The sequence below is a fragment of the Mus caroli genome, unplaced genomic scaffold (assembly GCF_978045245.1).
Source record: "Mus caroli unplaced genomic scaffold, Mus_caroli_1 scaffold_9, whole genome shotgun sequence".
Classification (NCBI taxonomy): Eukaryota; Metazoa; Chordata; class Mammalia; order Rodentia; family Muridae; genus Mus; species Mus caroli.
In genome coordinates, this window is record NW_028227264.1 from 98,849,084 (window position 1) to 98,859,418 (window position 10,335).

Genomic DNA, 10,335 nt, shown 5'->3' on the forward strand with positions numbered 1-10,335 from the left:
TCCTGGGCAGACAAAGGGCCAACTGCGACATCGAGTTAGTTTTTTTCAAGAAGCGAATAAAGCTTTATTCAGGATAACTTTACTAAAGCAGTGATTTAAAAGAATATCATTTTTGAGGGGCCTGGGGCAGCAAGTCTGTTATTTTAAATGGTAAAGGCCGAGGAGAAGACTTCCAAGTTCGAGCAAGGCCTGTGTGGGCTCTAGAATGAATTTAAGGCCAGCCTGCGTTACTCAGCAAGACTCTCTCAAAATAAATAATTTAAAAAGGACCACGCGCTCTTTCCAAATCTCCAGTAACACGGGTGACGGTGGGGTGGAGCAGAGGGGGAGAAGTCACTTTCTTTGTATCCTACATTTCTAAGTTGTCTCTTATCTCCATATTCATTTGAGAAACTATTCATATTCCTAAATGTCCTTTAAGCAAATACAGATATTCCCAACTTTACACGTTTATGGATTCCCCTTCTTGCTTAGCTTTCCACACAGCACTTCTACTTTCTTACACCATACATCATTGTTGTATTTCTGGATTGATGGGAAAGTGCACTCAAGGAAGGGAAGCAATCTTCAGTTTAAAAAAACAAAAAAGAAAAACCTATTTATGTATGTATTTTCATATACGAGCGTGAGGTCACCAGTGTGCTTTGGAGCCAGAAGACAATCTCAGATGTTGCTCCTCAGGACTCATGCGCACCTTGATATTTGAGACAGGGTCTCTCACCAACTAGCCGGGGTTGGCTGGCTAGTGAGCGCCTGTGATCTTCCTATCACTACTTCCTTAGTGCTAGCGTTACAAGCATTGGTTTATTTTCAATTCATTATTATTATTATTGTTGTTGTTGTTATTAATGTATAGATAGATAGATAGATAGATAGATAGATAGATAATAGATAGATAATGGGTTTTTTTTGGGACAGGGTTTCTCTGTGTAGCCCTGGCTGTCCTGGAACTCACTCTGTAGACCAGGCTGGCTTCGAACTCAGAAATCTGCCTGCCTCTGCCTCCCAAGTGCTGGGATTAAAGGCATGCGCCACCACTTCCCGGCTTCAATTGTATTATTTAAAAACAAACAAACAAACAAACAAAACAACATGGGTTCTGGGGATCAAACTTGAGTCCTCATACTTACAAGAAAAGCCAGTACTTTACCGGCTTGTCATACAGATTTCATTCCTACTACTTCCCTAGAACCTGGAGTGAGAGAAGAAATGAAGTGAGGCCCAGGGCTGCCTCCATATTGGTGAGTCATAGAGGTAAGATTTGAATTCAGGCCCATGCTACTAGCTAAGGAACCTGTGAGAGTTAGAATCCACGATACATACCCTAAGGAAGAAAGAGCCATTAATCCTGTGAATGGCTGACTAGTGAAGAAAACCGCTGGTGTGTGCCAAGGAGCCTTACCCTCCCTTGACGTACGTGCAGTGTGTGCAACAGAACGTGTAGTCAAAAGCTGAAATGTACAACTTAGGCAAGTTAAAATCTTTGTGTCTTAGCAGGAAGTAGAAGCTTAATGATCCTTGGACCTGGTCACCTCAATTCTAGCCTCAAGCCCTGAGCACATTCTCTGCTTTAGTTTAGCCTTGGGTCAATTCCTTCATCTTCCTTACCTAATTTGTGTTAGGTTTTCTAAAGACTGCACAAAATTACTCAGGGAGACACAGAAACAAGGCCGTGTCCACCCCACAGCACCGTGCCATAAACTCTTTCATCTGTCTTGGTGTAATGAGCCGAAAACATTTTTTAAAATGTGCATTGGTAGTTTGCCTTCATGTATGTTTGTATGAGGGTATGCGATTCTGGAGTTACAGTTGTGAGCTGCCATATGGGGATGAGATTTGAACCCGGGTCCTCTGGAGGAACAATCAGTGCCCTTAACCCCTGAAACATCTCTCCAGCCCCTGTGAACCAACTTTTTAAAAGGCAACCTCAAGAAGTTAAGACATCCAGGTCCACCAAGGTAACCTGGGTAAGGTGTCATTTGAGCTGGAGTAGGACATCTCTCTCCTGCTTTGCCCCATTATTAAACTAGAGTGAATTAAACTGTTCTGGGCAGACCTTTGAGGTGTTAGCTGCAAGTGAGGAACCTGGCAGGCTATCAAGTAGACTTAAGGGAGTGTTTGGGGACAAAGCAACAACAACAAAAAACCAACCAAACAAAAAAACCCGACCTCGGCCAAAAAAACTCCCAAAGTGCTCAAGCCATTTTGCAGGTTAGCTCAAAAACATATAAACATATCAGCTAACGGCATGCCATTCCCACACATGGTGCCCACTTAATATTACAAAGATCCTTTAAAATACACGAAAGATGACAAGGAGAAAAAACTGTAATTGTATATAGTTAGATCGAAAGGTCAAATTTCCTGAAGGAAGTGGGAAATAATTTAGACTCAGAAACATAGGTACAAATGCTTAGAGCTCTCCATCAGTGTGCAAAGACATTATTATCTACCTCCCAACTGCCTGGTGCTTCACTTCAAATTTTGGTAAAGAAAAACTCAACCTGCTTCCCTCTTCTGTTTAGAGGTTGAGGCTTGTCCTTCACGTTTCCGCGGAGCACCCCACTTCCCTCCTCCTAACCATTGGTCCCACAGACTGAAATGTCTCGGGGTGGGAAAACCTGTAACAGATGGGGAAGGATCCGGGGGCGTCAGCTGCAGCGCAGGCCTACCCCAGCGGGAGTTGGAAGCTAGCCAGTGAAATATGGGCGTTTTGTTCCCAGCGCTGCCCAAAAAAGGCGCGGAGAGATGTTGGAGGCAACCCCCATTTTCATCAAAACGCTCCTCCTGGGGCGCCTGCCTGCGGGAGGGCTCCAAAATTGGCTACTTGGACCTCCAAGTCGCCCTGTTTTAGCCCACATTTCCCAAACCCCGGAAGAGGCGGGTGATTAAAAATGCAAATTGCTTTGCGGGCGACAGTAGGTAGGACCCGGCTGCGAGGCGCTGGGATGGGGAGATCCCGTGACCTTAGACGCCCTCCGCGCCCCGGATTCGGGAAGGGCCGCAGCCGGCGCTTCCGCCTCCCGGTCGTGGCCGGACAAAGCCCAGCTCCTTTCCCTGGGACCCGAGGGGCAGACCGGATCGGGACGCGCGCCTTCCGCAGGGCCCGCCGTCGCCGCACACAGGTGGTTTTCCGTCCGGGAGGGGCGGCCTCTGCACTTTTATATAACAATAGAACCGAGCGCGCCGGGGATGCGCTCTTGTCGCCGTCGCGGCCCCCGCCGGCCACGCCTCCATCCGGCTCCGGTGCGGCCTCCGTCCTGAGTTGCCTGCGGGTGGTGCCCATGAGACTTCCCAACCCTAACTCTGGAACCATGGGGTCCAGACAGGGACACCTCTGGCTCCTTTTCCGCTCCAGGTCTCTCTCTAGGCGAAGGTTCCGCGACGGCCTTACAAGCGATCACGGGGTCGTCGCGTGTCCCCCCCCCCCCATTTCCCCCAGTCCTCCAGAGCAGCAATGCTGCGGCCAAAGCGCAGCGCGCAAGCGCGTTTGGAGCTGCTAGCGTGCTCCATGCGGGGCTCGGGGACCGCTGCAGCCGAGAAAGGATAGGGGACCGGCCTCACTGTCCACAGCCGCCACTGTTTACGCTTGAGTTCCAGCAGGCTTGCAGGTCTCCGGGGTGCAGGAAACGTTGGTGAGGCCTGTCGTCCCAGGCACCTAGCCTAGGCTGCCTTGCCAGACCGGTTCCTCTTAGAAACCAAACTCTGCTCTTGGCTCCAGATCGTTAAGGAGCTCGACTCCCCAGGCTCGATGGGTGACCGGTGATGGTGGTGGGGAGCAAGATCTCCGGAACAATAATGGCTCAGAATGCCCCCACTTGACCGGAGCAGAAGAAAAGTGCAGAGCTAGCTGACAAGGTTTTGGGTGCTCACCCCCCCCCCCTCCTCCCCCGCTGCCGCCAAGAAAGTTGAGAAAGCCCGGGGTTGGGGCGCTTCTGGTTTTCTGGACAACCAAACGCTTGTTTGCTTAGTTGCTTTAAAATGTTTCACAAAACACTAGTTTGTTTCTAGAGATGTTGGATTAGCATTTAACACTTCGTTGGGTCGCTAAAGCCCAGGCAGTCCACCAGCCCCAACACAGCCTCGCCTAAAAGGACATTAGAACAAACAGAACTAGACTTTTAAAAGAGCCAAACAAATGCCACACACGATCTAAAGGAGAACCGGGTTGGGGGTGGGGGAGCAGGGGCGGCGCTATGGCGGGCTTGGATCTAGCGCTAAAGAGAATAAAAAGGGGAAAAACCCTCAAGTTTTATTAAGGCTAACTTAAGATTGTAAGCGTCGCGAATAAGGGCTTTTGTGCTTGCTAATTGCATTACTGGTGCGCAAGAGTTAGACGCGAAGTGTGAACTCTCAACAGAAGGAAACACGAGACAACTTTAGTGCCCTGGTTTATGTGCCCTGCTCCTCCTCCACCGCCGCCTCCTCTTCTTTCTCCTTCCTCCCGCCGAGCCCGCAGTTGCAGCTTGTTTGCACTGGGGCTTATCCGGAGCGGAAATTCCTTTCCGTTTTTGTGAATGACAAACTCATTAACAATTCATCAACACAACCTGTTCCAGCCGGCCCGTCCCCACGGCAACAACCCCTTCCGCAGCGCGCTCATTGGCTGGCCGAGAGAATGTATCCATTGAGACGCTGGCTGTTTGTATCCATTGAGGAGCTGCCTCGCACAGGGGGTGTGCTCTCGCGGAGTCCTAGGGACTGTGAGCAAACCCAGTCTTGAATAATCCGGCGAGAAACACCGGGTTGGATCCGAGGTGCAGCCTCAGAGGGAAGGATTAGGAGCCGCTAGACTTTTTTCTTTTCCCTTTTTCTCCTCTCAGTGGCACGGAGTCCGAATTAATTGGATTTCATTCACTGAGTAGGAACAAAACTGGGCACCTTCATTCAGAGAGAGATTCATTGACTCGGAGAGTGATCTGGTGCAGAGGGACCACCGGCTTGGCTTCTGTGTCGCTTTCCCTAACCGCTAGCCTCGGTTTGGGAAAGGCGAGGCGGAATCAAACCCCGCTCCGAGAGCGGGAGCTTCGCGTAGCGTGCTCGGCCTATGCCTGCCTCGAGGGGCGTCTGCTAGGCACCCCGCCTTCTCCTGCAGCTCGACCCCCATGATAGATACGCTCAGACCCGTGCCCTTCGCGTCGGAAATGGCGATCAGCAAGACGGTGTCGTGGCTCAACGAGCAGCTGGAGCTGGGCAACGAACGGCTTCTGCTGATGGACTGCCGACCACAGGAGCTGTACGAGTCGTCGCACATCGAATCTGCCATTAATGTGGCCATCCCGGGCATCATGCTGCGGCGTCTGCAGAAGGGCAACCTGCCCGTGCGCGCGCTCTTCACGCGCTGCGAGGACCGGGACCGCTTTACCAGGCGCTGCGGCACCGACACCGTGGTGCTGTACGACGAGAATAGCAGCGACTGGAATGAGAACACTGGCGGAGAGTCGGTCCTCGGGCTGCTGCTCAAGAAACTCAAAGACGAGGGCTGCCGGGCGTTCTACCTGGAAGGTATGTTGTGCGCCCTGGGTGCAGGGCTCCGGGCTGGGACTGCAGGCTGGGGAAAATGCTAGGGAGGTAGAGATCGCCGCTTGCATTGCGCTTAGGGGAGCTCGCTGGGCCAGCGTGGTAGCTTCTCCTTCAAGGGTTAATCAGGCACCTCCAAGCTGGAAACGTAGTTCAGGGTGCAGCTTGGCACCTCGCAGCTCCTCGAAATATTAAGAGAAGTAATTTTGTGCATTTCCACATTCAGAAGAATAAATGTTCCTCGGGTAAGCAGCCGGTAGTGTTCCTAAAGGTGCGCATTGAAGCGTGCTTCTACCACTGCTGGGGGTTCCTAGGGTGCCTGTCCGTAGTGTTCTTTGTGCTTCTCACTAGCTGTATACTACAGCTTCTCCGGTTACAAGATTGCTTTTCTTGTTTCTGGCAGGTGGCTTCAGTAAGTTCCAGGCCGAGTTCGCCCTGCACTGCGAGACCAATCTAGACGGCTCGTGCAGCAGCAGTTCCCCGCCTTTGCCAGTGTTGGGGCTCGGGGGCCTGCGGATCAGCTCCGACTCTTCCTCGGACATTGAGTCTGACCTTGACCGAGACCCCAATAGTGCAACGGACTCTGATGGCAGCCCGCTGTCCAACAGCCAGCCTTCCTTCCCGGTGGAGATTTTGCCCTTCCTTTACCTGGGCTGTGCCAAGGACTCGACCAACTTGGACGTGTTGGAAGAGTTTGGCATCAAGTACATCTTGAATGTCACCCCCAATTTGCCCAATCTGTTTGAGAATGCGGGCGAGTTCAAATACAAGCAAATTCCTATCTCGGATCACTGGAGCCAAAACCTGTCCCAGTTTTTCCCTGAGGCCATTTCTTTCATAGGTGAGACTAATTTACAGTCATTCATAGAGTTGAAGATCTTAATCTGTTTTCCTGCAGGCTGTTTTGCTGGACTGCAGGTCTTCTACTGTTTTTAAGAGTGTTAATTCTGGTTTACCTTCTTGCTTAAAGGGAAAACAGGGCCCATTGATGTAGCAGATCGGGGGGACTATTTGAGCCATTTAATTCATACTTTTAAAAGGAGGCTGTTCCAATCAGCCATGTTTTCCTTATCTCTAGACGAGAGGATGTGAGAGGAGAGTGAGTTAAAAGCACTCACTTGCAGACGAGAATTCTAGTATTGCATTATAATTAAAAAAAAATATCTAGGAGTTATTTTAGGACACCCAAGTTAGTTGTTGGAAAGCAGTTTGAATACTAGATGTTACCTAGCTGAGTGATACTGCAGGGTACTGGTTACTGTGAGCCTCTGGGTAACCTGATCCCCGCAGGAAGGACTGTGGGCTGAGAGCCTAAGAGAAGCGAATCTCCAGGCATTGTAGTGCATTTCCTATTACAAAGGAACTCATTTTCAGGCCATGTAGACATCCTGTTCCTTCTAATGGGCTGTCCCCTGTGACTTCCCTCTCTCTTTTAAAATGCCTGAATACCCCCATTGTTAGCTGCACAACAGTTGGAGAATAATTTAATAGACCCTTGCAGTCTGCTTGGTCTGTATGAGAGGCATTCAGGACCGGATTGCAGGGTTTCTGGTATTCACAAGTTGAGGCAAGGAATGTACACATTAAGGAGTTTTTTTTGTTGTTGTTAGAAACTTACTACAAAAGCTCCCTTTACAGGAAATAATCTGAAATATGTGATTGTGTTCAGTGTGCATGTTTATCTCCCGTTATACATTTTCTGGTGCCTTCGGGGGCTTAGTTGCCACATACAATTGTTGTTTACTTATTCTTCCTTCTGAATTCAGACTTCAGGCTGAGCATAGGCTTTGCAAAGGCTTGGTCCCCCCCTTTTTTTCCAGTCTAGTGAAATCTTTGCCTTTTTTGTGTTCCTGCAGATGAAGCCCGAGGCAAAAACTGTGGTGTCCTGGTGCATTGTTTGGCAGGTATCAGCCGCTCCGTCACCGTGACAGTGGCGTACCTCATGCAGAAGCTCAACCTGTCCATGAACGATGCTTACGACATTGTTAAGATGAAGAAATCCAACATCTCCCCCAACTTCAACTTCATGGGCCAGCTGCTTGACTTCGAAAGGACCCTGGGACTCAGCAGCCCTTGTGACAACCGCGTCCCCACTCCGCAGCTGTACTTCACCACACCCTCCAACCAGAATGTCTACCAAGTGGACTCCCTGCAGTCTACGTGAAAGGCACCCACCTCTCCTAGCAGGGAGTTGTCCCCATTCCTTCAGTTCCTCTTGGGCAGCATCGACCAGGCTGCTTTCTTTCTGTGTGTGGCCCCGGGTGTCAAAAGTGTCACCAGCTGTCTGTGTTAGACAAGGTTGCCAAGTGCAAAATTGGTTATTACGGAGGGAGAGATTTGCTCCATTCATTGTTTTTTTGGAAGGACAGGACATGCTGTCTCTAGATCCAGCAATAGGTTTGCTTCTGTACCCCAGCCTACCCAAGCAGGGACTGGACATCCATCCAGATAGAGGGTAGGACAGGAGTAGGGGCAGGAGCATCTGTTCTTTAAGGCCTTGTATGGCTGTTTCCTGTTGCATCCGGAACTAACTATATATATATTGTCTTCAGTGAAGACTGATTCAACTTTGGGTATAGTGGAGCCAAAGAGATTTTTAGCTCTGTATTTGCGGTATCGGTTTAGAAGACAAAAAAAAAAATTAAAACCTGATACTTTGATTATTGTAAATATTTGATCTTCAATCACTTGACAGTGTTTGTTTGGCTTGTATTTGTTTTTTATCTTTGGGCTTAAAAGAGATCCAAAGAGAGAAAGAGCAGTATGCCACTTCTTAGAACAAAAGTATAAGGAAAAAATTGTTCTTTTCTAATCCAAAGGGTATATTTGCAGCATGCTTGACCTTAATGTACCAATTCTGACGGCATTTTCCTGGATATTATTATCACTAAGACTTTGTTATGATGAGGTCTCCAGTCTTTCATATATCTTCCTTGTAACTTTTTTTTCTCTTAATGTAGTTTTGACTCTGCCTTACCTTTGTAAATATTTGGCTTACAGTGTCTCAAGGGGTATTTTGGAAAGACACCAAAATTGTGGGTTCACTTTTTTTTTTTTTTTAAATAACTTCAGCTGTGCTAAACAGCATATTACCTCTGTACAAAATTCTTCAGGGAGTGTCACCTCAAATGCAATACTTGGGGTTGGTTTCTTTCCTTTTAAAAAAACAATACGAAACTGGAAGTGTGTGTATGTGTGCGAGTATGAGCGCCCATTAGGTGAATGCAACTGGTTGAGGGGAAGGAAGGATTAACTTGCTCCATGATGCTCGTGGTGTAAAGTTTTGAGCTGGAATTTATTATAAGAATGTAAAACCTTAAATTATTAATAAATAACTATTTTGGCTATTGAGCGTGGTTTTATTTTTAAGTATCTCAGTCTATGAAGTTACGCACTTATGGGGTGATTGACAGAGCTGGTAGGGGCAGCAAGGTTATACTACTCATGTCTTTCAGATGCAGTTTGAAATTTTGTTTCAAGTTAAGGCCTCCTAGGGTGGACTGACCACTTCTTGCATACAGATAAGGCTTCAGGCTTCATGAAGATTTTCTTATTTAAACCCTCCCTGGGGAAGTGAAGCCCACAGTATAAACATTGTTGAAATATAAAGTTTGGATATTCATAAATGGCATGGCCCACCAGAAGGCTGTCCCAGGATAATGGCAGCCACATGTTAACCTCTGTCTTCCAGAGTCCTCCACTCCATAATCCTTGGGCATGCCAGGAAGGAAGTAGAATAATTTTTTCCAGGATGTCTAGTTCTGACCAGAATGATCCTAGCATGAGCTATCCTGGGTCCCTTTCTCCCTTTGATTCTCGGGACATTCTAATGGTATGTTGGCTTTCTCATGGACTTGCATGTGGTTTTTATGTTTGTATGTTCACTCTGGGTGAAATCTTGTGTTCCTAATTTAAGTCTGTTTTTGTGCTTAGCTATTTTAGGACGTAGGCCAGAACCACCATTGAATCTTGGTTATAGATGGTTTTAAAGTTTTCCTCTGAGCCAAAGGCTTAGACATCCTCTTATTCTTCTGAAGACCTTTTTCTGAGCTCACAAGTAGGCACTAAATTAAGAGGAGGAGGCATGCATTAGTATCAGAAGTGCTAGGATGTGTTTTGGGATATCACGCCTGAGCTCCATCATTTTGAAGTGGGAAAAAAATGAGCTTTTCAGCCAAGCATCATGGGAGATGACTCTTGTGCTATCTGACAGTCTGCGTGTAGTTGGCAAGTGGATTTTCATTCGACAAGCAATTGTGTCAACTTGTCTTCTGGGAGTGACTTTTTAAGCGACTAACTCCAAGGGGGTGGGGTGGGGGAAGCAGAAAAATAATCAAGCCAGGCTCTATTTGGGTGTCCCAAGTCAGCAGGAACACAAAGCAGAAATGGACCGCAGTTCAACTTGGCTCCCGTTCATCCGGTTCTGAAGAGTTTCCGGTCCTGGCTCCTGGCATTTGCAAGCAGCGGTTGCTGTCTCACTGCAGCTCAAGTAGCTGACTGCTTTCTTTCCTTCTTTTCTCTGATTTCTTCTCTCTCATTTCTTTCTTTTTATATTAAAGGGGGCTGGGGGTGCGGGTAATTTGAGTGCGTCGTGGATCATCTCTGCTCCTCCCAGAACTTGCATCCACCCGAGTTCCTACTGCTGGGCTCAACCCGACAGCTGGCCTCCGCAGCACTTCCTCTTGTTCCACTGTGCGTTTGTTGTTTTGTCAGTCCACTTCTGAAATTAATAATGTTTTCTGGCCAAGTGCCACAAGCCATTACCACAAAGGGGAAGTAACACATATGAATAGCAGGAAGCCGTGCAGGGTCACA

The 10,335-nt window shown here is 48.1% G+C and overlaps 1 protein-coding gene across 1 annotated transcript; it reads left to right on the forward strand.

Moving 5' to 3' along the window:
* The first annotated feature begins 4,191 nt into the window (after positions 1-4,191).
* On the forward strand, positions 4,192-8,871 carry Dusp6 (dual specificity phosphatase 6). The gene is made up of 3 exons (XM_021174951.3): positions 4,192-5,505; positions 5,924-6,361; positions 7,377-8,871. Exons 1-3 carry the CDS (start codon positions 5,106-5,108, stop codon positions 7,682-7,684), a joined length of 1,146 nt encoding a protein of 381 aa, XP_021030610.1. The 5' UTR covers positions 4,192-5,105; the 3' UTR covers positions 7,685-8,871.
* The last annotated feature ends 1,464 nt before the right edge of the window (positions 8,872-10,335 follow it).

Bases quoted from the DNA above. Each gene is read 5' to 3' on its own strand.
- Dusp6 (XM_021174951.3), top strand. From the start codon at position 5,106: ATGATAGATACGCTCAGACCCGTGCCCTTCGCGTCGGAAATGGCGATC. The intron at 5,506-5,923 runs GTATGTTGTGCG...TGTTTCTGGCAG, and splicing joins CCGGGCGTTCTACCTGGAAG to GTGGCTTCAGTAAGTTCCAG. The intron at 6,362-7,376 runs GTGAGACTAATT...GTGTTCCTGCAG, and splicing joins TGAGGCCATTTCTTTCATAG to ATGAAGCCCGAGGCAAAAAC.